At 36.7% G+C, this 25,649-nt stretch overlaps 2 protein-coding genes across 3 annotated transcripts; one reads left to right on the top strand and one right to left on the bottom strand.

Moving 5' to 3' along the window:
- Positions 1–1,417: 1,417 nt before the first annotated feature.
- Positions 1,418–10,008, bottom strand: LOC106156702 (electron transfer flavoprotein-ubiquinone oxidoreductase, mitochondrial). Of its 2 annotated transcripts, none has more exons than XM_087007812.1 (14): positions 9,863–10,008; positions 8,639–8,740; positions 8,201–8,353; positions 7,618–7,694; positions 6,435–6,516; positions 6,026–6,144; positions 5,704–5,781; positions 5,193–5,405; positions 4,806–4,880; positions 4,396–4,539; positions 3,797–3,965; positions 3,241–3,423; positions 2,658–2,879; positions 1,418–2,196 (listed from the first exon to the last, which is right to left on the bottom strand). In XM_087007812.1, the coding sequence occupies exons 1-14, from the start codon at positions 9,864–9,866 to the stop codon at positions 2,033–2,035; spliced, it is 1,785 nt and encodes a 594-aa protein (XP_086863938.1). In that variant the 5' UTR covers positions 9,867–10,008; the 3' UTR covers positions 1,418–2,032. The 2 variants fall into 2 exon arrangements, with proteins under 2 accessions (XP_086863938.1, XP_013387542.2); XM_013532088.3 differs by lacking the exon at positions 9,863–10,008 and adding an exon at positions 9,624–9,773.
- On the top strand, positions 9,879–25,418 carry LOC106156701 (uncharacterized). The gene is made up of 9 exons (XM_013532087.2): positions 9,879–10,003; positions 16,701–16,767; positions 17,059–17,127; positions 17,405–17,466; positions 17,876–17,981; positions 18,924–19,150; positions 19,415–19,738; positions 20,047–21,220; positions 21,623–25,418. Exons 1-9 carry the CDS (start codon positions 9,896–9,898, stop codon positions 24,931–24,933), a joined length of 5,448 nt encoding a protein of 1,815 aa, XP_013387541.2. The 5' UTR covers positions 9,879–9,895; the 3' UTR covers positions 24,934–25,418.
- Positions 25,419–25,649: the final 231 nt, after the last annotated feature.

Below are 25,649 nucleotides of genomic sequence, written 5' to 3'. Positions count from 1 at the left end.
TCCACTATCATGTTAATATTAAAGTTTTCACTAACATAACCAAAAAATTCGACAACGTACCTCTGCTACGAACTTTTTTTGGGCTCTAGAAGCTGCTCTCTTCTTCCTTTCAACGGCCGCATCATGCACACATCCTACAGGTAAGACTCTCGTCGGCAGCGCTCTGGCATTTACTGTCGCATTTTGGTACTCCGAAAAATCGAATATACTGGGTACAGCATCATCTTTTAGTTTTCTCCGTGCTTTTCCACCGCACAATTCAGCTCACAGGTCACGTACGAAGCATTCCGGCTCGAAGTGGTCGCTACAGATCCTCGCGTGTTTTGACACTGTGCTGGGATTTTTTAACTTTAGAGAATTGAGCCAAATTTTACGTTTTGCGGCATCCGCATGCAGGATATAATAGCAGATGTCTTTCTTATCGTAACCTACATTACGGCACCCGGGAGCAACACAACTTTGCGGCATTTTGTTTTTCTGACACCTGGATGTTTAGTCACCTATTGCATAGTTTATACTATTACTAGTACAGCTGTGGGAAGCTACTACCCAGGTTACGTCACTAGAAACTGACCAATCAGAATTTTCTCATCTAAATCTCATCTTTTCCCTCTAAAACTTAAAAAGAACAATTTTTTGATGTCGATTTATAGTTTTTATACTGTAAAAAAAGCAGTGAACGCTCTGTGTTCCTAGAGCACAGTAGGCCTTTAATTCTGGTAAGCGCCCTACTTTATTCCTCTGGTGGAACCAAAAATGTCACTTTGTCAGCTGAATGCATGCTATTAATAAACATTGAAATGAAAATAATAATTGAGAATTCGCTATCTCTTTATGTGAAAATAATCTATTGACTCAATTCACGTTTCATTTTGGTCTGATGACATTCAACTGCAGATTCACTGCGGAGCAGTTCTATTTGATTGACGGAAGCCTAACATGGCCGCTGTTCTTCAGAGCTAGTAAAAATGACTCCAAGGTATATTTAATATTTACAAGCTAATTTTTACGTTGCTCTGACACTCAGGGTAATTTGGATATACACGTCTATATCTGCAGTTAAAATCGATAGCCAAAGCGGTTCACACCTTGACGGTTTTAGTTTTGAGCAGTCTTTGCCGTTTGAAGTGACGACTGTGGAGTTGCCCCGGGTACTGTATGATCATCCGAACAGTCTTGATAATTAGGGGTTCAAGAGGGAAAGAGCACAAAAGCAATGGTGAAATGGGTTAAGTAATAGCGAGCGGCAACGTGACTTCTGAAAAAAAAAACTTTTCTTGCTGATTAACCCACCGAATCGGATTTGTTTTTGCAGCCTTGCATGCTACCGACTGCGCCGTTACTGACCCGCCCACCCTTACTCTTACTAATCATCAAACGCAATTTTTTTAATTTTAATAATGATAAAATGATAAAATTCCATCGAGTTTGTTTTATTGACTTCATCTTATTAGTGTTTAATTTAACTTTTCAATCACATCCTTTCACTAAAATATCTACTTATTCGAGAACAATTTAACATTAATGCATATCTATTGAAAAAAACTTTATCATATTTATAATGGGCGATACAGAGTATGTATTATAAAATTGGAATATAACAGAAAATTGAACTTTCTTACAACATCATGCAAACATAAAATAGTCATTGAATTTGAAATTCACATTGTTCATTCAATATCAAACAATAGCATCCAAGATAACGGGCATCCATTTTCTTATCCTAATTACAACTTGTTACAAAGTGTCTCCCTCTCAAACAGTTTGTGAGATGTTCCTCAATCCAAAACTTGACACATGCATTATTACTTAGACCCTAATTAATATTTCATCATGAAAATGGATCATAACTGTTCAAAGAAATACTATACAATATGTTAATATGCATCCATCTCCATATTGTGGTGTAGTCTCCCCTCAGTATACTCTTTTATCCATGTCTTTCACCCTGATGTGTTCACTGACTCACTTTCTGCCTTGGTCCATTATACAAGTCCCCCCCCCCCCATCCCCAGTGTTCCACCCCTGGGTCCTACATGCCATTATATGCAGGCCCCTCTCCCCCCTGGGGGGTCACCCAGTTGATGTTCTGAGTGGGGTCCTTAATGTCACAAGTTTTACAGTGGATACAATTTTGTGCGTTGATCTGTAGTCTTTTTCCTGACCCGTCTTCTGTCTCCACATATTCATATACTCCTGGAGGATTATTAAATGAAAAAAAAAACAAAAAAACATCGTTATTTACCAAAGCCTCTATCATTATCTTACATTTGCAAGGTGGAAATCTTTAAATATATCATCAAGAAGAAAAGGTGCCAAGTAGCATTTTAATTTAATCATTCGAATTCAAACAAATTTCTTTTAATGTATACTTTTAAAGAGGTTTCAGTTCAATTTCTGGAGAGTAGATTTCTGTCTATTTACATTGTCTATAATATGCAATGCAAATGAAACGCAATGGTTCTCTCTTTTTTTTTTTTTTAATTATTTCTCTATTACTTTTGACCATAAAATGAAACCTCAACACCAAATTGCAAAAACAATACTAAACTATCACCTACCAAATGGAAAATTAACGATTCTAAATTTCTATTACATCTGATATCCTTTTAATAGGAACAAAAATTGTTTTAAAAAAATATCATGCTATCCCTTACCTGCAGGACAAAACCTCTGTTCTGGTCCGTCATATGTCGCCAGGTTAGTATTGACAGGTACAGAGTCGTCCATGAGGGTAAGATGAGCAGGCTGGTCATGGTCATGATTGGTTCCTGTTAGCGCCACTGAGCTGAGGAGGTCAAAACTGATCTCACCGTCAGGCTTAGGGTACTCAATCTCTTTGAACTCTTTAGCTGGTTTAAGTCGACTGTGGTCTGCACCTTTGAATATGATGGAGAAAATGTGTACTAAAACTTAAAATCTTTTTTTTCCATATCTACTTTAGTTGTGCGTATCTGTTGCCAAACAAATTTTTGCAAAGCCATATCCAATATTTCAATTCTAACAACCTCCAAATCAAAGACTCTTGGACTTGACTCATACAAAAGCAGTGGTCACAACCTCAAGTCAAGTGTTTTTCTCCAAAGAATCACAACCACAACATTCCTTTCCACATAAAACTGATGATTCCATCGCATTGCTAAACTTATGTGCATCTTTCATCTCTCTCACTCTCTCTCTCACACACACACACACACACACACGCACACAAACACACACACACACACACGCTGTGCATACCTCCGTGTGAGAGTGTCCAGGGTTCCTTGCCTCTCAACAGTACACAGAACAGTCCAGTATAGGCCATACCCCCATATAACCCCAGGGGTGAGTGGAAAGAGGGGCGGACGTTCCTCACTGCATACAATTCTTTCCACACCCAACTGTCCCTAAGGCGCTGTTCATAAGCCAATGGTTCAAGTCCTATTTTCATTGTAATATAAAGCAATTAATTAAAAAACAATGAAATTAACTGCAATTCAACTGTACATGTTCAATTTACTAATTCATGCTTTGAATTATAATTAAAGAAGTGCACCTTTGAATTAAAATGAGTTTCAAGTCTTGCCAACTTAAAAATGACAATATTATATATTAACATCTAAATATTTGCTTTGTTCAAAATCACATTCATTAATCAGACACAACCATATAACCTACCCTTAAGATGTCTTGTAAAATAAGTTCACATCCATTCTATCTAACTTGGTTACTATCAAAATCACAACTTACCATGAAAATACCAATATCACAATATGATTCAGAGAGTTCCCAATGAATTTTACACATTTATTACCTGCCGTCTCTGACTTGTGGTTCTCATCTGTAATCACGTCAAACACAGCCTCTCCCGCCATCCTTCCACTGGCCACGGCATTGTGGGAACCCTTGACCTTGGGGACGTTGATAAACCCGGCCGCACAGCCCACTATACAACCACCTGGAAATGTCAGCCGCGGTACACTCTGGAATGATAGTGACCATAGTCAGAGGAATTTATATCTTAATACAGGGGAAAGACCATGGTCAGAGAAATTTATATCTTAATACAGGGGGAAGAGCCTCCTCCCATTTGAGGATTTCTTCCCTTTTTATTTGCAAAAATATTAAATTCTATAGGAAAGGAAAGGAAAAATATTAATGAATAAGGCATTTGTATACGCAATGATGTGAAGGGGCACAATTATTTGTGCATTTTTGACAATCCTGGAATATCTGTAAGAAGTTCAAAAATAATTCACATTTTTTTTTTCAATTGCAAGAAATTTATATTTCAATAGTAAATTATGAGCTAAAACCATACAACCATAATTGTTACCATGAAATGCAACCCGAGTGTGAGTGTTCGTGTGCATGTCTGCGTGCACATACAAGACTAGTGAATTTTACACTTACCTGTATCCCACCCTCATTCAGAGCTCTAGCTCCATAGGCCAGCCTCTTGCCTCCCTTAAATATCTTCTCTATGTAAGGGTGATGCTTAAACCTCTGAAACTCCTTGAAAGGACTGATGTATGGATTTTCATAATCTAGAGCAACCTGAAAATATTAAATATATCAGACTTTGAACAAAATCAATCATGATCATAAAAACAGTGGCTTACTTCTTATCAACTGTATGCACTGTTTAAATCAGGCAATTCAACAAGCTCAATTGTCACAAAACAACTTTTTTATAGGTCCTTCACATCAAACTTGACTAACTCGAGCAGTAAAAGATTCACTGTAAATAATACTTGAAGTTTACCATAAATAAATAAATGATTAAAAGCAGTATAATCATGGGCAGCAAGTGGTGGTCTTACCACATATCCTACTGATACTAGTGGGGCGTCCTCTCCTAAGTGATATATAAAAGAACCTCCGTATGTGTTACGGTCCTGGAAACAGGAACAGGGATTTAGCTCAGTTGAATGTCACATATGAAACTACTTTGTGTTAGGTAATCTCATTAAACTGGTTTGAGCAAATGTTTCTTATTAACAAAAGTTGTTTCTTAAACAAATTAAAAAAAAAACAAAAAAACAATTTCAATGTAAGATACTTGTGGCAACTGATAGGGAATTTCAATGAAATTTTGAAAGAAGTGAAATATGATAAAATACTGATTTTAAAATCAGAACAACAGCAAAATCTATTAAACATATAAAAATATTACAAGTGATATAAGATGAGATATAAGATGACATTACCAAAGGCCATCCTACGGTGTGTTCTACTCGCCCAGGATGATGCTGTTCTGGTGTCACTTCCCATAATTCCTTGAGACCAATGGCGTACGTCTGTGGTTCACAGTCCTTCCTGAGATCAAACTTATTAAAAAGTTGTTTGGAAAGATGGCCGTGACAACCCTCAGCAAATATGGTACATTTGGCCTGAAACTCCATGCCTCTTTCAAAAGATTCCTAAACAGAAAATATGTAAAACATATGCAAGATCAGAAAACAGACATCTACACTGTATTAAAAAATATATTGAAAGAGTTGAAAGAGTAGACATTATTATAAATTATACAGTTACTATGGACTACAGAGTAATATGGAGATGGACGTGTGTGTGTGTGTGTGTGTGTGTGTGTGTGTGTGTGTGTGTGTGTGTGTACCCTTTAACGTCAAAGAAAATAAAGGCAATAGCTGTGGTAAGTAGGCAAATATCCTATCATCTAATGTTCACTGCAATTTTAAGAATTTAAATTTCAATTACCTTAGGGGATCCATCCTTGTAAATCCCCACATCATTGGTTGCTATACCTCTAACACTACCATCCTCATGGAACAAAACCTGCAACAAGGTTATTATGCAGTGTTATATAAAGTTTTGGAGTGTTTTAATGTGAGGCTTTTAACTTGTATGGAGCATTGCTTTAATATGTCCCAATAATTGCCCCCTTTGCTTTTAATGTTGGAGTCAAACCTTACAGATTAAATCAAAGTAAACCCAATAGTAAATAGTCTAGATATGAACTAATCTACAAAGTAATAAGAATCTCTGGAGATGAAGGAGAAAATTCTTTGTAATGAAATACCTCAGAAGCAGCAAATCCAGGGTAGACCTCTACTCCTAACTCTTCTGCCTGCTCTCCTAGCCAGCGAACTACATTACCCAGTCTGACTATATAGTTACCATGGTTATCCATCGGCATCCCTGGATTGGACAGAACATGGCTACATAATATGAACTAACAAATGGATGTATGTGGATTCCTAATACATTTTATTTATTAGGCGTAATACATTTTTTAATTTTCGAGATTTCTAAAAACTAACATCTTTAAAATAAAATTATAATATTATTACAAATGTTAAGAAAAATAAAACAGATATTGGAAAGATTACAAATATATTTTTTTTCATATGAAAAGGAAGAAATGTATTAACCCTTGTAATTCTCAAGGATTATGAAATGAAAGCTTTTACTGTGAGTAATACACTAACCTCTAAATACAGGAATAGGTATCCTGGAAGATTTAGTCAAAAAAGAAAATTTGTCTTCTGTTACTGGGGTGTGGAAAGGAGCCTGTATAATGACACCAAAGATATAGATTAACACAATTCTACAACTAAGACCAAGTACAAATAACAATCAATTTTACAGTTTGTTTTTATTTTGTTGTTGTTTAGCATATGTATAGATACACATACTGTCATGGAGTTTTGGTATACCAACTTCATAAAAAGTTGTTTCTGTTACAAAATAACATACCAGTAATCAAATGGTGCTTTTTATTAAAGCAATAATAACTCTTCCTTTGAGATTCAAAATTCGCAAGAAATACATTCTAAACAACACACGGAAATATATTATATTGCATTTCACCACTAAAACGGCTGTTATTGTAGTAAAACTAAAAACTCTGCTTGTCAATAGGGCTTTCGGTGCCTTTTTTCCCGGTCATCAAGGCATTCGTTGCCAAGGATTTTGGCGCATCACGCGGATTCTCGCGTGCAGTCGAAACCAAAATAACAGAGGCGCATGACACAATCCTCAGACGTAAGTTGCTAGTTTTTGTACAGTGTGTCGGATAACAAAAAGCCCAGAACTGCACACGTTGTGAATATGAGCAATTAAGACGATTATATCGTATGAATCTTATTTTATTGCAATAAAGTGTTGTTGTTGTCTGCTTTTCCCGTGGTTTTAAGTAGGTCATCAGAAAACCCCGCTCGATATGCTATGTTAGAGAGGGCTCCGTCAGTTAAAATCACTTAAGAGATTTTAACAAAAAAACGTACGTTTAGGAAAAAAACCCTGGATTAACTTTGAATGCAGGAATGGGGTCGCCGACCATTGGTGAGTACGGGAAAATTGCCGTTTACTCCAGGAAAATCCAATTTTTGGCCAAAACGAAGAGTTATTATGACTTTAAGCTACTGCATAATTTGGAACAAAAACACACACATACACCCATACACACACACACCACTGTGACACCAGCATGACAAAAGTGGAAAACATTTTCTCTTTATTCAAATACACATACACAATTTAAATCATTTCTTACAAAAATTTAGCTAAGGGAATTTCTGGTATTATCAGCAATTGTTTTACTCAATGCCCAGCCATATGCAACATGCTGTACATAGTTTCAGTCATATTGAGCAGTTTGAGGGCACCTACCCCTCTTTCTTTCCAGTCAGGGAAGAGTTCTTCTATTGCCTTGGGCTCTATACATGCTCCTGAGAGGGTGTGGCCGCCTGGAATGACAGTTGACTACAACTTAGTTGTATGTTGGAGAAAATCTCATTCAGTCACTACATTCATAAACAGTAATATTCTGTCTAATTCAAAGTAGTTTATAAGAAGTAATTGTAAAACTGCTCTTCAACGAAAAAAATTTTCGACAATATTCACATTTGACAACATCAAAAGTTAAGGTACAAGGACAAGGTTACTTAGGCAAATAACAAAGTTATTCAAGGATGCAAATCAAACTGAGAAAAAAATTCATTTTTGAAAGAGATGGATACAGTGTTTAGCACATTTCTAAGTAATTTGCCTGCTTGATTTCACTTAAATGCTGCTGGCCCCAGTCTTATCCTAGTCACAATGTCAAAGCATCTATATAATAAAACTGTCATCAGACATAAAAATATTCTATTGAGAATTATTATCATTATAATAACCCTCAGTCCCATACAAACTTAAAATATAAATACTACATAAAAATATGAATTAGTCTTTTATAAAACAGGTGCTTCACCTATTTCCGCAGCCTTTTCCAAAACACAAACTCTGATTTCTGTTCCTTTTTCATTGGCTAGCTGCTTTATTCGACAGGCTGCTGCGAGTCCTGCAGGTCCTCCTCCGACAATCACTACGTCAGCCTCGTCTGCAAACCTCTCCATAGAGATATCTGAAACACATCAAGGCAGCAAAGCTGTCAAATGTACAGATATCTGAAATGTGAACATGATACAAGATAAGTCAACAACAGTCATAATACAACATTTAATACCCGTCACCATTCTCTCTGTGTACATGTAGTTGTAAACACACTTCCCTAAGCAAAATGAAAAGTTTGCAGCAAGAAAAAAATATTGCTGATACTTTTCAGCCATATTACAGCAAATTTGCAAGAAAAAAATGCAGTTAACCTGATATTTTGCTTATGGAGTGCCAATCTGCCCAGTGAACCCACCTTTCCATCTTGGGTCCATTTCCCTAGGCACCACTGTGTAATGTGTGGTGATCTTTGGCAAAGCCTGCTCTGTGGAATACTGTCTGTGGAGATACCTTAATACTAAACAGAAAACACACAATAATTACATGGGAATTAAGTCATTTGATTATAAAAATGTAGGTTTTGTGGTGCTGGTGTGCAGTTAATAGTAAGTCTTCTAAGCAGTGGCCCTAAAGGTGTGCACAGAAACCTCTGCTGGTAAAATACTTTGGATATAATTAAACAGTTCTCCTTTGCTTCATACCTGTTATTTTATTTAGTTCAACTAATCTATTCATTAAAAATATTCACAAGTAAAAGCACCCAGCCCCTGCCCCCCCCCCCACCCCCCCTTCATTCCCACCCAGCAACAATGCTAGTTTATACAAGGACAGACTGGTCCCCACTAGTTACTACTGGTTATACAAGGTGCCCCCCAAACACCTTCATAAACTAACTACTAATCTTTCTTATCTTAATGTCTACATAAAATAACTTTGCCCATTTACATATATATTTTAGATTAAGTTTTGGAGGTTAAAATATTTTTCAAATATAAGTTATTTCATTTCACAAATGATAATCAGTATAAATGACCTCATTTGACCCGGCGTTTCTTAATTTGTTACAGTTAGCCGATATCAAAATAAGGAAAACAATGTTGATAGTAATAATAGGCCTCGTTTGTTAACTTGACCTAATTTCACTGGCTCGAACCTGCTATTCATCACGTCTTGACCAACATTACAAGCGATCACTCAGGTAGAACAGCCCTGTGTCTCAACAGTAAACGTCCCAAACTGACTCAAACGTCAACAAACTTCCAGGAGGAATGAACGTGATGGTAAATAAATTTTACATTTCGAATGACGCCTTCATTTACCTCATTTAGGCATCACATATAACCTCTCTGTGTGTTACACATTTGGCTTACTTTTAAGTCATCTTTTTTTCGTTAAATTACCTCGAAATGTTGCACCCCTCTTCAACACCGCTGCCATCCTTTCTGGTAAATGTTACGTATTGGGGGAAATTAGGTCACATATTACGACATACCGAATAAATATTACCATCTTGAGTTGATTTGAAACCAAATAATGTAAAACATTTTCCTCCTAAATATGTCCATATTTTAGTCAGTTCAATACAAACCATTACATTTGCAATTATACATAGTAAATAAAGTCGTTAAAAATTGCGTACCCATTGGTAGCGTCCAAAGGTCGAATTTGGAGCATGGCGGGTAGGTTTGAAGTCAGTAAACGGGATCCCAGGTATATTGCTCATGGAACTATCATATCGGCTCGACGGTACAGGACTAATCTTGAAGCAATTATAGACAAGGTGAGTCAGATCTGCTAACTTAGCTCATTTCTTCAAGCACCCGTACCATCTGATCTTTCTCTATCTGGTCTCTCTTCGGCCTCTCTCTCTGAGTCTCTCTCATCGACGAAAATAACCTTGAGAAAAAACTCACTCGGATATATTTGTGCTATTTTAAGATATTTCTGATACATGAAAACAAGTATATGCATTTCTTCATAAGTTCTGTGTGTTGTAGTGTTATTTTATTTAAAATTCATTAGACATTTTTGGAATAATAAAATGTTAAAACTTAAAAAGTTGATGATTTTAACAATGTTTTAAACTGTGATATGTTAATTATTATGTTAATTATAAATACTGATAGCATTTAAGAAAAGGCAAAAGGTGTAGAAGACAACTTTTAATTGAGGACTGTTGCAGGAAAGAAAATTTTCTGACCTGGCATTATGTGTCCTTGCAGAAATACGTACACAGCCTAAATGGGAACATCTCACTTCTGTATTTTGCAGATAACTGCCAAATAAAATGAAACTTTATTTAAACTTATTTTCTGATTGAAGATCAAAATTATTTGAAGTTCAGTTGTTCAAACCAAAATTGAGAGATATGAATCTTGATGACTTAAAAGGTATATTTTTGATGATTTTTCAGTTTGAAACTATTTGCACAACTGCGCATTTGGCAAATGTTACATATGAATTATTTTCATGTCTCCCCTTTTTATGTACAGACACAGATGTGTCTGTACATATAGCCATCATCTGCGTCTGTCGTCGCCGTCGCCGTGCACTTTTACCGATAACACGATAAGTGGAAAACCATTTTACCTTTTGACTTGAAACTTGCAGAACTGATGAATATTCATAATACGCAGGTCAAGTTCGAAAATCAGCATGATCGGGTCACTATTAGGGAATTTATGCTGTTTTTTCACTTTTTTCAGCATATATGCAGCACCGATAACACGATAAGTGGAAAACCATTTTACCTTTTGACTTGAAACTTACAGAACTGATGAATATTCATAATACGCAGGTCGAGTTCGAAAATCAGCATGATCGGGTCACTATTAGGGAATTTATGCTGTTTTTATGTACAGACACAGATGTGTCTGTACATATAGCCATCATCTGCGTCTGTCGTCGCCGTCGCCGTCGTTGCCGTCGTCGCCGTGCACTTTTACCGATAACACGATAAGTGGAAAACTGTTTTTTATTTCAGCTTGAAACTTACAGAATTGATGAATATTTATAATATGCAGGTCAAGTTCGAAAATCAGCATGATCGGGTCACTTGTAGGGAAGTTATGCTGTTTTTTCACTTTTTTCAGCATATATGCAGCACCGATAACACGATGAGTGGAAAACCATTTTACCTTTTGGTTTGAAACTTACAATACTGATGAATATTCATAATACGCAGGTCAAGTTCGAAAATCAGCATGATCGGGCCATTTTTTGGGAAGTTATGCTGTTTTTTCACTTTTTTCATCATATATGCAGCACCGATAACACGATAAGTGGAAAACCATTTCACCTTTTGGCTTGAAACTTACAGAACTGATGAATATTCATAATACGCAGGTCAAGTTCGAAAATCAGCATGATCGGGTCACTTGTAGGGAAGTTATGCTGTTTTTTTCACTTTTTTCAGCATATATACAGCACCGATAACACGATAAGTGGAAAACCCTTTTACCTTTTGGCTTGAAACTTACAGAACTGATGAATATTCATAATACGCAGGTCAAGTTCAAAAATCAGCATGATTGGGCCATTTTTAGGGAATTTATGCTGTTTTTTTCACTTTTTTCAATATAAATGCAACACTGATAACACAATATAAGAAAAACGGATTGGCCAATTGTCATTATACTCACAGAAGTTGTCAATCTTACTAAAACGCAGGTTGAGTTCAAAAATCAGCATAAGCGGGCCATTATTTTAGAAGTTATACTGTTTTTTCACATTTCCTCAGATTCAATTATTAGGCATGTTAACAGTCTCATTATTGAACTAATAAGATGCGTAAAAGTGTTTGTTTGATATTTCCTGCATCTTTACAACATTGTTAGTTGATTATGTAAAAAACATGGTAAACTTGTTATCATGTAATGTGTAATAAAGTGTCAAAAATGGAAATAAACTCATATCATTGCAGTTTGTCAGATTCAATCCTCCACTATGTTCAGAATCTCAGAATGGAGGAAATTGGACATTTAACACTGTTCTATTGATACTTTTCCCATCTCATCAATTTTTTTAGTTGGCCATATAAAAATGGCAGTAAAATGTTTATTTTGTTTTATGTTAAAAAAGTGTTAAAAATGGAACTAAACCCATTTCAGAACAGTGCTGTCTTGTTTACATTTTGGCATTTTCAAGATGTGACTTTGAAGTTCCATGGGCCTGAAGACCTTTGCTAGTCACATTTTCTGAATATCCGTGATACTAATATCTTATAATTAAAAATTGATGGTCATTATGCTGTTAAACATTATGTAATATTGCATCAAAATTTGAAGAAACCCCTATTTTGGGCACTGCTCCCATGATGACCATTTAAGGAAAATCATGTCACTTACTGTTCTCAAACTTACAGGAAAGAAACATGGGTCTAACATACAGCTTCAGTAGGCAATGCAGTCTGTTTGGTAAAATTTTCTGGCAATTAAACAGTTTTTTTGTGAAAATTTAATTTTTCACATATTGGCAATTTCAAGGTGCAACTTAGAACCTCCACGGGCTTGAAGACCCATACTAGTCACATTTTCTGAAAATCCATGATGTATATTTTATTATTAAAAATTGATGGTCATTATGCTGTTAAGCATTATGTAATGTTGCATCAAAATAGAAGAAAACACAATTAACACTGTTCTATTGATACTTTTCCCATCTCATCAATTTTCTTAGTTGGACATATGATCATTTAAGGAAAATCATATCACTCACTGTTCTCAAACTTACAGGAAAGAAACATGGGACTAAAATATAGCTTCAGTAGGCAATGCAGTCTGTTTGGTAAATTTTTCTGGCAATAAAACAGTTTTTTGTGAAAATTTAATTATTCATTTATTGTCATTTTCAAGGTGTGACTTAGAACCTCCACGGGCTTGAAGACCTTTGCTAGTCACATTTTCTGAATATCCATGATACTAATATTTTATTATTAAAAATTGATGGTCATTATGCTGTTAAACATTATGTAATGTTGCATCAAAATAGAAGAAAACATAATTTTTGGTGTTGCTGCCATGATGACCATTATGGGAAAATCATGTTACTTACGACTCAATCTTTCAAAAAAAGTTGGAAAAGCAGTCTAGTGAAATATTCATTATTATCTTTTTGGCATATTCATTGTGGGACTCAGAACTCCCATGGACATGAAGCCGAATGGTAATCAAATTTTCTACATGTCCTTGCTATTCATAGTCAATAATAAAAAATTGGTGATCATTATTCTATAAATTATTATGTAATGTTACATCAAAATTGACAAAAATATTTTTGTACTGCTTCTGCAAACATTATGGAAAGAAAACTGTGTTACCTATTATTGTGTTTAACTTACAAGTATGATTTTTAGGATTGGCATGCAGTTCAAATTAGAAAGCCAGCTCAATTGGGTTATCATTGTACCACCAGCGTAGGCGCTGGCGGTACACATGGTTTTAGTCCCGACCCGTATGTTCCGCCGGCTCCTGCGGCTCCGCCGGCTCCGCCGGCTCCTGCGGCTCCTGCGGCTCCGCCGCCAAGTCACCGTTACCGCTTCTCCTCCTAGACGGTAATGGCCTCCATACCCATCTCTTGGATTTAGGTCACCTATAATCTCAACTCGTTCCACGTAAAATTTGGGCTTTGTCGGTATTGGGGTCTAGGTGTGGCACTCATTGCAATGCACCCTTGTCCAAAAATGGCAAAATTAAATGCTAATTATCTCCCCTACGGAAGGAATTATGGGAAAAATTTCTACAGACAGCTTTCCAAAAGTCATATGTGTAGATTTCAAATATGCCCTTGGATTTGACCTTTGACCTTTATTTCAAGGTCAAACGGGCCAAAATTTTCAAAAAAACAAAATTTTTGCCGAAAAAAAAATTATTTGCGGTCTTATTCAGACACCACACAGACTTAACTAATAATATTAATGGAAAGTGTTACCCTTCAGGTCATCTTTCATCTCCGTGAATTTGGGGTCAATCGGTGCATTTTCACGGAATTAGCGGCCATAAGATATCGAAACTGAAAACTGTCTCTAAATCGGGAACCGTTAATGCCAGACACCCATTCTTTTTTGCATTTTGTAGAGCATGTAAAGCAGAACACTGGAGGTGGTCTCCGTTTTTTTGTATTCCATACGGTTTTCGAGTTACGCTGTATCAAAAAGTACATATTGGTGGTGAAAGCAAAATGTGCAGTACGGTAATGGATAATAAATTTTGAACTCCGGAAAAATAAAACATAAGGCTTGGCAAAGCAGACAACTTGTGGTCAAAAATGACATTATTTCATCAAATTTGAACATCTGGAACTTCAGAGCACCTCCCATTTCAAGAATTTTGACCAAAATGACCTTTTCTTTATTTTAATTAATTTTTTCTGTAGGAAATTTATGGCACATTATGGTAACTCCAAAATTATAACATTTAGTCCCTTATATCTCCAAAACTGGCAGAGATAGGTCCATAGTTACTATTGAAGTTGAATAGGAAGACATATACTGGCAATCTAAATGTGACCTTAAAATTGACCTTTGACCTACTTTTCACCATGAACTGAACTTTGCAAATTTTGCTTCCCTTTTATCTCCAAAACTGGCAGAGATAGGTCCATAGTCTCTATTGAAGTTGAATAGGAAGTCATATACTGGCAATCTACATGTGACCTTAAAATTGACCTTTGACCTACTTTTCACCATGAACTGAACTTTGCAAAATTTGATTCCCTTTTATCTCCAAAACTGGCAGAGATAGGTCCATAGTCTCTATTGAAGTTGAATAGGAAGACATATACTGGCAATCTAAAAGTGACCTAAAAATTGACCTTTGACCTACTTTTCACCATGAACTGAACTTTGCATATTTTGCTTCCCCTTTATCTCCAAAACTGGCAGAGATAGGTCCATAGTTACTATTGAACGTGAATAGGAAGTCTTATACTGGCAATCTAAGTGTGACCTTGAAATTGACCTTTGACCTACTTATTATCATGAACTGAACTCTGCTAATTTCTTTCTCTTTTAACTCCAAACCTGGCAGAGATAGGCCCATAGTTACTATTGAAGTTGAATAGGAAGTCATATACTGGCAATTTACTGTGACCTTGGAATTGACCTTTGACCTACCTTACGATGAACTTAACTTTGATTGTACCATTTTTAGTAATATATATATTTTTTGCATATTTTGAAAATTCTTGTTGATTGCATTTTTACAGCTTGTCAAGCACAAGACTGGTGGCTGTGTTCCTTATTTTGTATATGTGGGGGTCTATACGAATGCGCTTGCTCCAGCTGGTGGTACAATATTCGGAGGCGGTATCGCCTCTCTGATCCTCTAGTTTATTATTGAATTTATGCAATTTTGTGTTAAATTTTCATTTTTCTCATTCTGGCTCTTTCTAATTGTAAATTTGAACTTTGATGGACCTGAAGCCTTATGCTTTTACTTTCGTCGTTGTTACCTGTTCTGCATAATTAAAATTTGATATTGACTGTGCAGTTAAACATAATGTACTATTGCATCAGAATTGGCAGTCTCCTATTTTTGTGCATTATTGTTTTGTGCTTTTCTTAAGCTGTGTCTTATGGGACAAATTTGTGTGGTCAGTCTGTAAATTCCCCTTGGGTATTCACTAGGCTAAGTTTAGTGCTATAAACTCATTTGCCTGATTAAGTGGCCATTAAATGAGATTTCATAAATCACACTTGTTGATATTTCCCTGTAAACTCCCAAAGGTTAAGCTCTCTGCTAGATAACAGTGTCCATAATAAGGAAGCACTGAATAGCAGCTTCATTAGATTATATTTTTGTTGTTTTCTTTTTAATTTCTTCTCCAACACTGGCATTTTTAAGATGTGACTTTCCCATCCACCTGAGGCTCTGCACAATTTCTGTATTTCCACGTAAGCAGTTGTATTGGTATTCATGTCTTTAAACACTGGTAATATTATTTTATGCACTGTCATCATTTTTCTTATATTGGGACTTTCATCATGTGAATTTTAACTCTCATGGTCATGAAACTATAATCTAATTGAAGGGGTGGATTGAGACCCATCTTCTGGGTCTCCTGGAAGACAGTTAGATTTTTTATATTGATGGGTATCTATTTTTTTCTTTTGGAAGACCATCAAAATGGAAGATGGATCAATAAAGATACTTTAGAATACTGTCAAAAATATTTCTGGATCTGCTCCTGTTATTGACCATGTTACCTGTTGTGCATAATGAAAAATCAGTGTTGACTGACTGCTATTATAAGCATTATTTATTGTTGCATCAAAATTGACAAAATGACCTCTTTTGCATCTTTTTTTTCTGTTTTTTGTCTGTACATTTGACAGCTTTGCTGCCTTGTTTATATATTTACTAGTGATGTCAGGATGGGGATGTATTACTATAATTATTCTATCTTAACCATGAACTTGGTTGTTTTCTACTTAAGATTTCTTGTTGCATAATTCATTATCATACAGTTCTTTTTTTCAGTATAATAAGCCTTTTCATAGAGATGATATCATTGATCTTGAAAGTTTTGTAATTGAAAATGAAGTTGGTAAGTAAGCTTTCATATTTCCATGTTGAATTACACACACACGCACACACACACACACACACACTGTTAAAGGTCAGCATGAATTTTGTAATATAAAATGGGTGGAAAATTGAAGAAAAAACAAAAGAATACTGCTTTTTAACAAGCAAAAGCAGAATAATTATGTTGTTTTCATGTTTTGATAATCAGGAAAGACTTGATACCATGAAGGTAGAAATCTAAATTTAAACATTAAACAGATGCCTGTCTATCCTATATTACGATAATAACATAATTTAGCAACATTTACAGGACGACTGAAAAAAATTAAAAAAGCCCAAGCTTTTGGACAAACACAGCTTGCTTCAGTGAAGGGCAGAGGTAAAATATTTATTGTCATATTTATATAAACAAATGATCAATGCTCTTACTAGTATTTAAATTGTCTTCTCTACTTTTTATGTCAGAGTTATTTGCTACCAAATGGAGGAGATACCTTTAATTATACATTAATATTTAAGTGCAGTATGTCTGATCAGATTTCTTAATGAGCCGTGTACTGATGTTATATGATTGTGATAGAGTGTGAGTGATAAAGTGTCCATTGGTATAAACACATAGGCTTTCAATATAAATTTACCAGAGTTTCTTTTTGTAGCAAAGCTGCCATTGGCATTTGATCCAAATGAATCTGGATTTGCTTCTGGCGAAAACAGCAAGGTAATTTGAATATTTCTTTATTTATACTAGTATCATTAATTCTGTGTTGCGGTCTGTCATTAGGTCTAATTTCATACACTGGTAGGAATGAAATGTCCTGCATGCAATATATATGTGCACAGTGTGTGCTTACTTGTTTATGGACAATTATGGCTGAACAAGTAATCATGAGGAACTTTTAAGGGTGATCACATAAGTAAAAGTCAGTCTAGCAATAGGGAATATTTTGGTACCTTGATAATTGGTATTAGTGTTGCATCACATTGAAATAGCTCGTATTTTCTTTTCATGATATTTCTTTTTGTAATTGTGCTGATTAAAAACCCAATCAAGAAATGTTTATATATAGTTGAATCCTGGTTTTAAGCCCTATAAAGTAAAGCAGAAGAGAAACTGTTCTAAATTTCAGAGCAGTAGCAAGTTTAGTAGCTCAGTCTTTGATTCCTTGGATCAAGAGGAGTCTCTCATGAGATCACTGCATGATGAGAGCACAGTACGGGGAACAGCAGAGGAAGGTATATATCACAAAGAAGTGCTTGATATGTCCTTATAGGCCATGATCTGAGATTACTACAGTAACCTGAAATGTGGGAGCCGTTGTTTTATATTCATTATGGTTGAAAAAGTATTTTGCTAAAGGTGCGAGAAAATTCCTTCCTAAATACCATCCACAGTCACACTAGTGTTTAAAGAAACATCCTACATGTTTCAGATTATGGCCTGTAACATGTGTTAAATCTGGTATTTAATTCAAATTAGCCTCATCATGATTGCTAACATTTAACTTAAAACCTGCTTTGACAACTTTGAACAGAGTTTTTTTTCAATTGTTTATAAAATCCCTAACAGTTTAAAGCAATTTTTTACCATCATGGGAGAAATTTGATTTTTTTAATCCCAAATTCTTAGAAGTTTGAGTGGAGGAGAGACACGCTGAAACTGTGGGTCCGATTGGTCATGACCGGTAGAAAATTGGACTTGGTCGGTCCAAAGGACAAGAGTTTTAAGAACCGCAATTTTGAATTTACAGTCATCTTTTGACATACTTCAAAATTATATAAAACCCAAAGCGTTTTTTCCTTCCTTTTCAAAACTATCACATTCAGAAACAAAGTAAGCTACCCTAATTGTATTGGTACTATTTGTCTCAAACGAATAGAGTGATTTTCGGTCTGACAAAAATCCATTCGGTCTGCCAAATTTTTCATTACTGCCGGTCCAAATGAAAAGTTTTTAGCATGTCTGGGAGGAGGTTCAACAAACCACCCTTTGGTACGTGAAAGGTCTGCTTTTAATCATCATTTGATCTATTTTATGTGAAGATGTATGGTTCACAATAAAAAGTTCCACTTTTAAAAAATAAAGACCCCCTCCCCCCACAGACCTGAAGTTGTCCTGTAGAAACTTCTTTTGCTTTTAAATTATATTAATTTTTTAATCATGTTTGAAAATTCCAGAGATTGCTGAAGATTTTATTTCGAAAGTCCTGGAGAACGAAAGTATCATAGGAGAACCTGAGCCCAGTGACGGGGAGAGTATTGGTGACAGTGACAGCGAGGATGAACAAGACCAGTGGGAAAGTGAGGATGATGGTATTGATTGTGTGGCAGACCAGAAATCATCTAAATCGGATTCCAAAGGTTCTGGTAGAAAAAGAGCAGAAGTGCAAGAGAAACAGGATAAGGTAAATTTAAAAACGGGTCATTTTGGGTTGATATTTCTGATAATTCATAGAACCATTCTTTTTATAAGACAATTGGATTCAAGGCTGGCTTGGTAGAACTAATTTTACTAATACAGTATATAACTTTTGTCTTGAGTGCCATTCCTTTCATGAATTAAAGAAGACAGATTCTGTTTCATATTCATAGCAAGTATACTTTGTGACCCAGCATTTGTGTTTACTGTTTAAGATTATACATTTGAGACAGCCATTATTGTTTTGTAGGTGAAATGTTTAAATGCTAAGAAAAGAGCAGCACTACAGGCTGTAAACTCGTCTCCAGGGACCACTGTTCATAATAACACTTTTACACTGAAGAAGACTTCCTCAAACTCAAAGCTTAAGAACGAAGATGTTGCAGAGGAACCTGAGCCAAGTGATGAAGAGATATTTATTTCATGTGATAGTGATAGTGACGTTGAACAGGACAACTGGGAAGTTGAGGGTGATGTGGTTGATGGTGTGTCAGAACATAGATCATCTAAATCAGATTCCAAAGGCTCTGGCAGAAAAAGAGTGGATGCACAAGAAACAGAGAAACAAGAGAAGGTAATTTAAGAAACAAGTCATTTTGGGTTGACGGTTTCTGCTTGTTGATTAAACTGTTTGTTGTTATCAGTGATATCTATGTTAATCTGAGTATCATGGTTTCAAGGTCATGCAGGAAAAAATAAGCTGCAGTTTTACCGTATATTTCTATATAGAGTATATTTATGTATAATTGCCTTTTTCTTGATGAATTAAAAATACATCCATTTGTCTGTTATAATATATGAACCAGCATATAAAGTTCATTCTTAATGTTCCTTATGTTGTGTTAGTTTTATTGCTTTGACATTACAATCATTGGTTTTCAGGTGAAAATTTTAGAGAAACGCCAAATCTTAACTGCCAAAAGGAGGATAACACCACAGCCTGTAAATTCATGTCCAACTAACCCCTTGTTCATTTCCATGTTTACACCAGAGAAGACATCATCTAGCTCAAAGCTTGACAGAAAACCCAAATCAAACTATTATAAAAAGAATATGGTTGAGGTAGCCCCCTTTTTAGCTTCCACCAGATCTGAAAACTTTGACTCTTCAGAAAAAAAGAGCTCAGAGCTTGAAAATTGTAGAAATGAGATTAAGTCACCAAGGAAGGACAACCATAGAACTGCTAAAATGAAAGAGACCTACTTTTCAGAAGAAACTGCTTTGACATCCATACATATGAACGAGTATGACGCCGTATCAATGAACTCGCCTCAAATTACAACCTCCAATTCTCCAATGGCGGTGAGCCCTCAAAACTTTCAGACTTTGAATGCTGGCGAATCAGTCTCAGGTGAGCAGCCTCCACATGTAGTTCACACAGAGTCCTTGATAAGTAAAAGGCAGGTGTTTATAGGAGAGAATTCAAAACAAAGCACCACAGATAAACGGAAATCTCGTGAAGCCGTCTGGCAGTGTGTCCCAGAAGAAAAGTATGATTTGGGTATGAGGGAGAAGGATGTGTGCAGATACAAACATGGGAAGGAAGAAGCCATGGATATCAGCATGACCACTGTCAATACACCACAAATGCAGCCATTTGGTGTTGGAACAAATGCAACTTTTACTGTAGTGCAAAACAAACTTCCTTCGCGTGTTCCCGTGGGTGAGTTTCAATATCAACAGCATGAAGAGTTTCAATATCAGCAGCATGGGGAGTTTCAGTATCAGCAGCCTGAAGATTTTCAGTATCAGCAGCATGAGGAGTTTCAATACCAACAAGATGATAAAGACAACAGGTCTCTTAGGCAATCATCAGCTGTGGTAATTTTCCCATTAACCTCTCCAAAAGACAATCACCACATGGCAAACAACAGACACAATGGAGCCAAGACCTCAGTGTCTTGCAGTCCACGGGTACTGGGTGCTGCTAGTGGTAAGGTTCCAGTAGGGATAGTTCACAGGTCACCACGGCTGACCATTGAAGGGATGGCTTTCTTGATGCACTCACCATTGCCTTATGTCATGGACCCCTTGGAACAACATACTTCTGGGCAAGGTAGGCCTAGTGGCGCCTGTCTGATGACATGAAGTTGAATGCATGCAATTTGTTTTACTGATGAACACTAAATTTAAAAGATGATAATTAATGTGTTTATTGGTTTCAATTGTTGTCCACATGTTATATTTAAATATGGTCATCGTTTCTGTTTGAAGTCAAGAATATAGAAAAAAAAATCCCATTCATGTGATAAAAATTAAAGCATGATAAATATTTTTTTTAAAAAAGTGCAAAAATGATACATTGAAGTCATTCCATAGATAATTCCTTTTGAGTAGATAAAATTTAATCATTCAAAAACCTTGGAAATGGAGTGCTTTTGTTTGTCTTTTTTTTGTCAATCATTTGTTAACACTTACAAAAATGAAATACATGGCTCTATTTTTGCTTTTCTTTTAGGTAGTCCAAATCCCTTCACTACACCCAAGTTTACCCAAGAAACTGCCATTGTCAAAGTAACCCCAACCTATCCCCAGCCAACGCAGACCGAGTGTCTGAAGTTCAGCAGTGCTTCAAATACACCGACATCAAGGCAAATCGAAAACCAACTGGATCAGCTCAGGCAGAGTGCCCCTGCCAAATTCATAGGTGGTGTTTCAGGAGCAAGAGGAGCCCAATTCAGCGCTAAGAAGAGACTGGTTTTAGAAAGCACGGCATCAGATCAACATTCTGACATGACATTGCATACAAACTTGTTCGCAAATGTTGACAGGCAATTTGAAGATCAATGCATCAGTGAAAGGTCTCTATTTCAACCTCCTTCCAACCAGTTCTGTCCCATCATGGAGTCTACCAGGATCTCTGAAGGAGCCGGCTTCAAACCTCCCTGGGTGAAGCCTGCAGATATTTTGAAGAATCATTCTGCTGGGATAAGGGGTGCTATTGGCAATCCTAAAGCTGAATCCACAAGGCTTTCCCAAGCAGATACTGAGAAAGTAAACTGTAACAACAGACATCAAGCTGTGCCACCTGTGTGGAATCCTCAGGCTGAGTCAACAAGAATAATGGCAGTTCCAGCAAGTCCAAGTTTGACCAATGGCAGTGATAAATGGATGAGACAAAGTGACAACAGCAACAGTAGTCGCAGTGGTGTCAGTCTTCATGGCAGCAGAGACATGTTTGATTCAAACGTATGTACAGTGTCAGGCCCCGTGTTCCGCACTCCAACTTCAAGACCAAGGCAAAAGACAAGAACTCCAAGCTCAAGACCAGACACTCTGATATCAGGACCGTGTACTCCAAGTTCAAGGTTAAATACTCCAAGGGCAAGGTCACTTACTCCAACTTCAAGGTCATCAACTCCAGGCTCTAGATCAAATACATTAGTGCCAAGGTCATTTACTCCAAGTTCAAGGTCACACAGTCCAGGGGCAAGGTCACTCACACCAACTTCAAGGTCAACAACTCTGATGCCAGGGTCATGCTCTCCAAGTTCAAGATCACACAGTCCAAAGGCAAGGTCACTCACTCCAACTTCAAGGTCAACAACACCAAGCTCTAGGTCAACAACTCCAAGCTCCAAACCATTCACTCCACATGCAAGGTCTGTCACTCCAACCATGAGGTATGAAACTCCTAGGTCGAGTAAAATTAATCCAACGTCGGGCCGGTTTGCTCCGGATGCACAGTCTCCCTCAGAGTACATACAGCGGCTTCAGCTGAACACACCACTATCATCTGGTTATTCAAGGGATCCAAACACACCTCTACACCATTCACCAAAGAAATTAGGTCACAGATTTCAAGACGGAAATCTGGGATGTGAATCTGTGGACAGTGGGATGGATGTTTCGGTGAACATGGAAGAAATATCTTATGAGACTCAGGGTGCTGGTTTTGAGTATTCTTCAGCATTGGCTAATGGGCATGCCAACACAAAGAAGGATAAAAAGGAAGTGAGAAGATTGATTGCTGTGACAGCTGACTCAGCTGGTTATACTCGGCCAACTTTGGATGAGATGGATGACAGGAGGGTCCAGCCTGTGATTGCTGATTCAATATCAAGTCACGTTAGGGAGGAGAAGGACAGGGACAGCCATGTACACAAAATATACAAAACTAAGAGCAAGAAATATCAATCACCTTTTCAGTCAAAGAAACAAGAACAAGACGACAGTGGGCAGCTGTCACCAAGAGTTTCACCCCCTAGTCAGAAGTCATCCAAGAGTCTGTCCTTTGACACATTCCCCCAATCATGGAAACCTAAAAATCAGAAGGTCGAGTCCCAAATCAGTAGTGAGCCTGTTTATCCAGGCACCCCTGACAAGCAAATAGGTACTTCAAAGTTCAGACGCAAGAGCATCACCAGTACCCCAAACAAGGAAGATGAAGATTCTTTCCATATTGACTCCAGTGACATATCTTCCATCAGCAATTCCAGTTCCAGATTTGGAGGTATGGTATATTCAACAGACCTTGAAGAATCAGAGAACAGCGACCTCGAATGTAACAATAGCTACGATTCTGATGGTGTGGAATTGTTAGACTTGGATGCCACAATGGGATCGAAGGAGAAGGCGCAAATAGTTGAATGCTCCTGGAGCACCAACGATTTGAAGGACCAAGATGATATGGACAGAACTCTTGTGAAACATTCTCTTGATCAGTCTCGTGATCTATCCAACTCACATGACTTGAATTTTGAAAAGGCAAGCCTTAACCAAGAAGGGGTAGTAAAAGCTGCAAAAAAGCAATTGTTTGGTAAAGAACAGATGGGACAGGGTCAAAGGAATGAGAAAATCCACCGAGCACCATCAGTAAAAGAGAGAAACCAGCAGAGGGAGATGGGAACATCAGGTAATGGAAAGCCTAAATTTAAAACCAATGGGCAGAGGATAGATTCAAGAGGGAGATTTCTGGCAGGGAGAAGTATACAAGATGATCAGGGGAAGCAGCAGGAGCTGAAGGACAAGCAACATTCAGTTCAAGCTGAAGAAAAAGAAACCACTGCAGGCTCAAGTACAAAAAATAAACAACCAGCTGGATTGTTTTCAAAAGTTTCTTATAGGATTAAACCCCAAAGTGTGCCAAAATATGACTGTGAAGAGTCAACCTTAAAAGATACCTCCTTTGCAAATACTTTAAAGAGTATAAGAGGGTCCTCAAGACACAACTTGGAACAAGATGGAGATTATTCCAATTTTGGGGGTGAAAGTAAAAGGAAGACCATTGAAGATCCACGTCATCCTAAGCAAGAGAAACGGAGTCAAGTGCCAAGCAACTTTTACAGCAAAAACCTCAGAGGTCTTGGAGCTCACCATGATGGAAATGATGTGTTGTTGTATAGTGAAGATGAGACGGCTCGTGTCAAGAAGAGAGAGAGACAGCCTGGTAGTGTCAGATACCCAGTGGAGTCAGATACTGGTATGCAGGGTAATGTTTCAAGATCAAGACACCGAGTTGGTGAAGACCAGTCCAGGCCAAAAGGTGGTGGAAGGGTTCAAACTGACCGTTATGGATTTAGTGATTCTGAAAGCATCACCAGAAGGAATTTGGACAAGAAATCAAAATTCAGATTCCCAGAAGATCGTGTGCAAGGACACGCCAGATCTCCAAAGCGACTTTGGCATGATGAACCCTGGCAAATGGTAAGTCCTCCAAAAATGAAGAGAATTGATTACAGGCCAAAGTCTGATATGCAGAACATTTCTCTCTGTCTGGGAAAGGGCAATTGTAGCAAGAGCTTTTGCTTTTCATGCATTGATGAATAACAATTTCAGAAAATCGGAAATGGCTGTGTAACAGCATGGAGCAGTTTTTTCTTGTGAACTTGTAGGACAAATATGCTTGTAAAATTTGTCAGTTTTAGAGTTTAGAGTTTTAAAAAAAATAATATTTAAGTATATTGTGTAATTGTTCTCTGAATTAAGGAGATAGTTGTAATTTAACTTTGACAATGATTAACAAATGTACCATTCATGTTAGATTTAAATGTTTTTATAATCCAATTTCACGTTTTAAATTTAGTGTTTGACAAACTAGGAAATGGCTGCCAAGATGGAGCTAGTTTTATTGGTTCAGGGCAAAAACAAAAACTAAAAAAAAAAAATTGCCAGACTGTTTTATAACTGTTTAGATGGACTTTGTTATATTTATTTAACTTTATGTACTTTCGAATGAAAGTAAGGATTTTATTATTTTTTTGAACAAGTTGTACTTTTATTTTCATTTATTCGTAAATAAAATTTTAGTTTTATATTTTGTTTTTGTGAATTCTTGAATTGTGACTGCTTTGAAAAATTTAACTGAAATTAAAACATTTGTTAAATCAGTCTAAACAAAAACCAATTTGAACTTATACACCCCATTTCCATAGATTTTTAGATCGATCTATCCCTGTGGGGAGTCTCACTAGATTACTGTCAGCTTGGCTGGCTTAAGCGTCTGTTCCGCCTACTAAAAGCTGTAAGGGGGTAATTACCTATGG

Source organism: Lingula anatina, chromosome 3 (assembly GCF_051362555.1).
Source record: "Lingula anatina isolate TDL-2025a chromosome 3, LinAna3.0, whole genome shotgun sequence".
Classification (NCBI taxonomy): domain Eukaryota; kingdom Metazoa; phylum Brachiopoda; class Lingulata; order Lingulida; family Lingulidae; genus Lingula; species Lingula anatina.
This window is presented reverse-complemented; position numbering and strand designations above follow the sequence as displayed.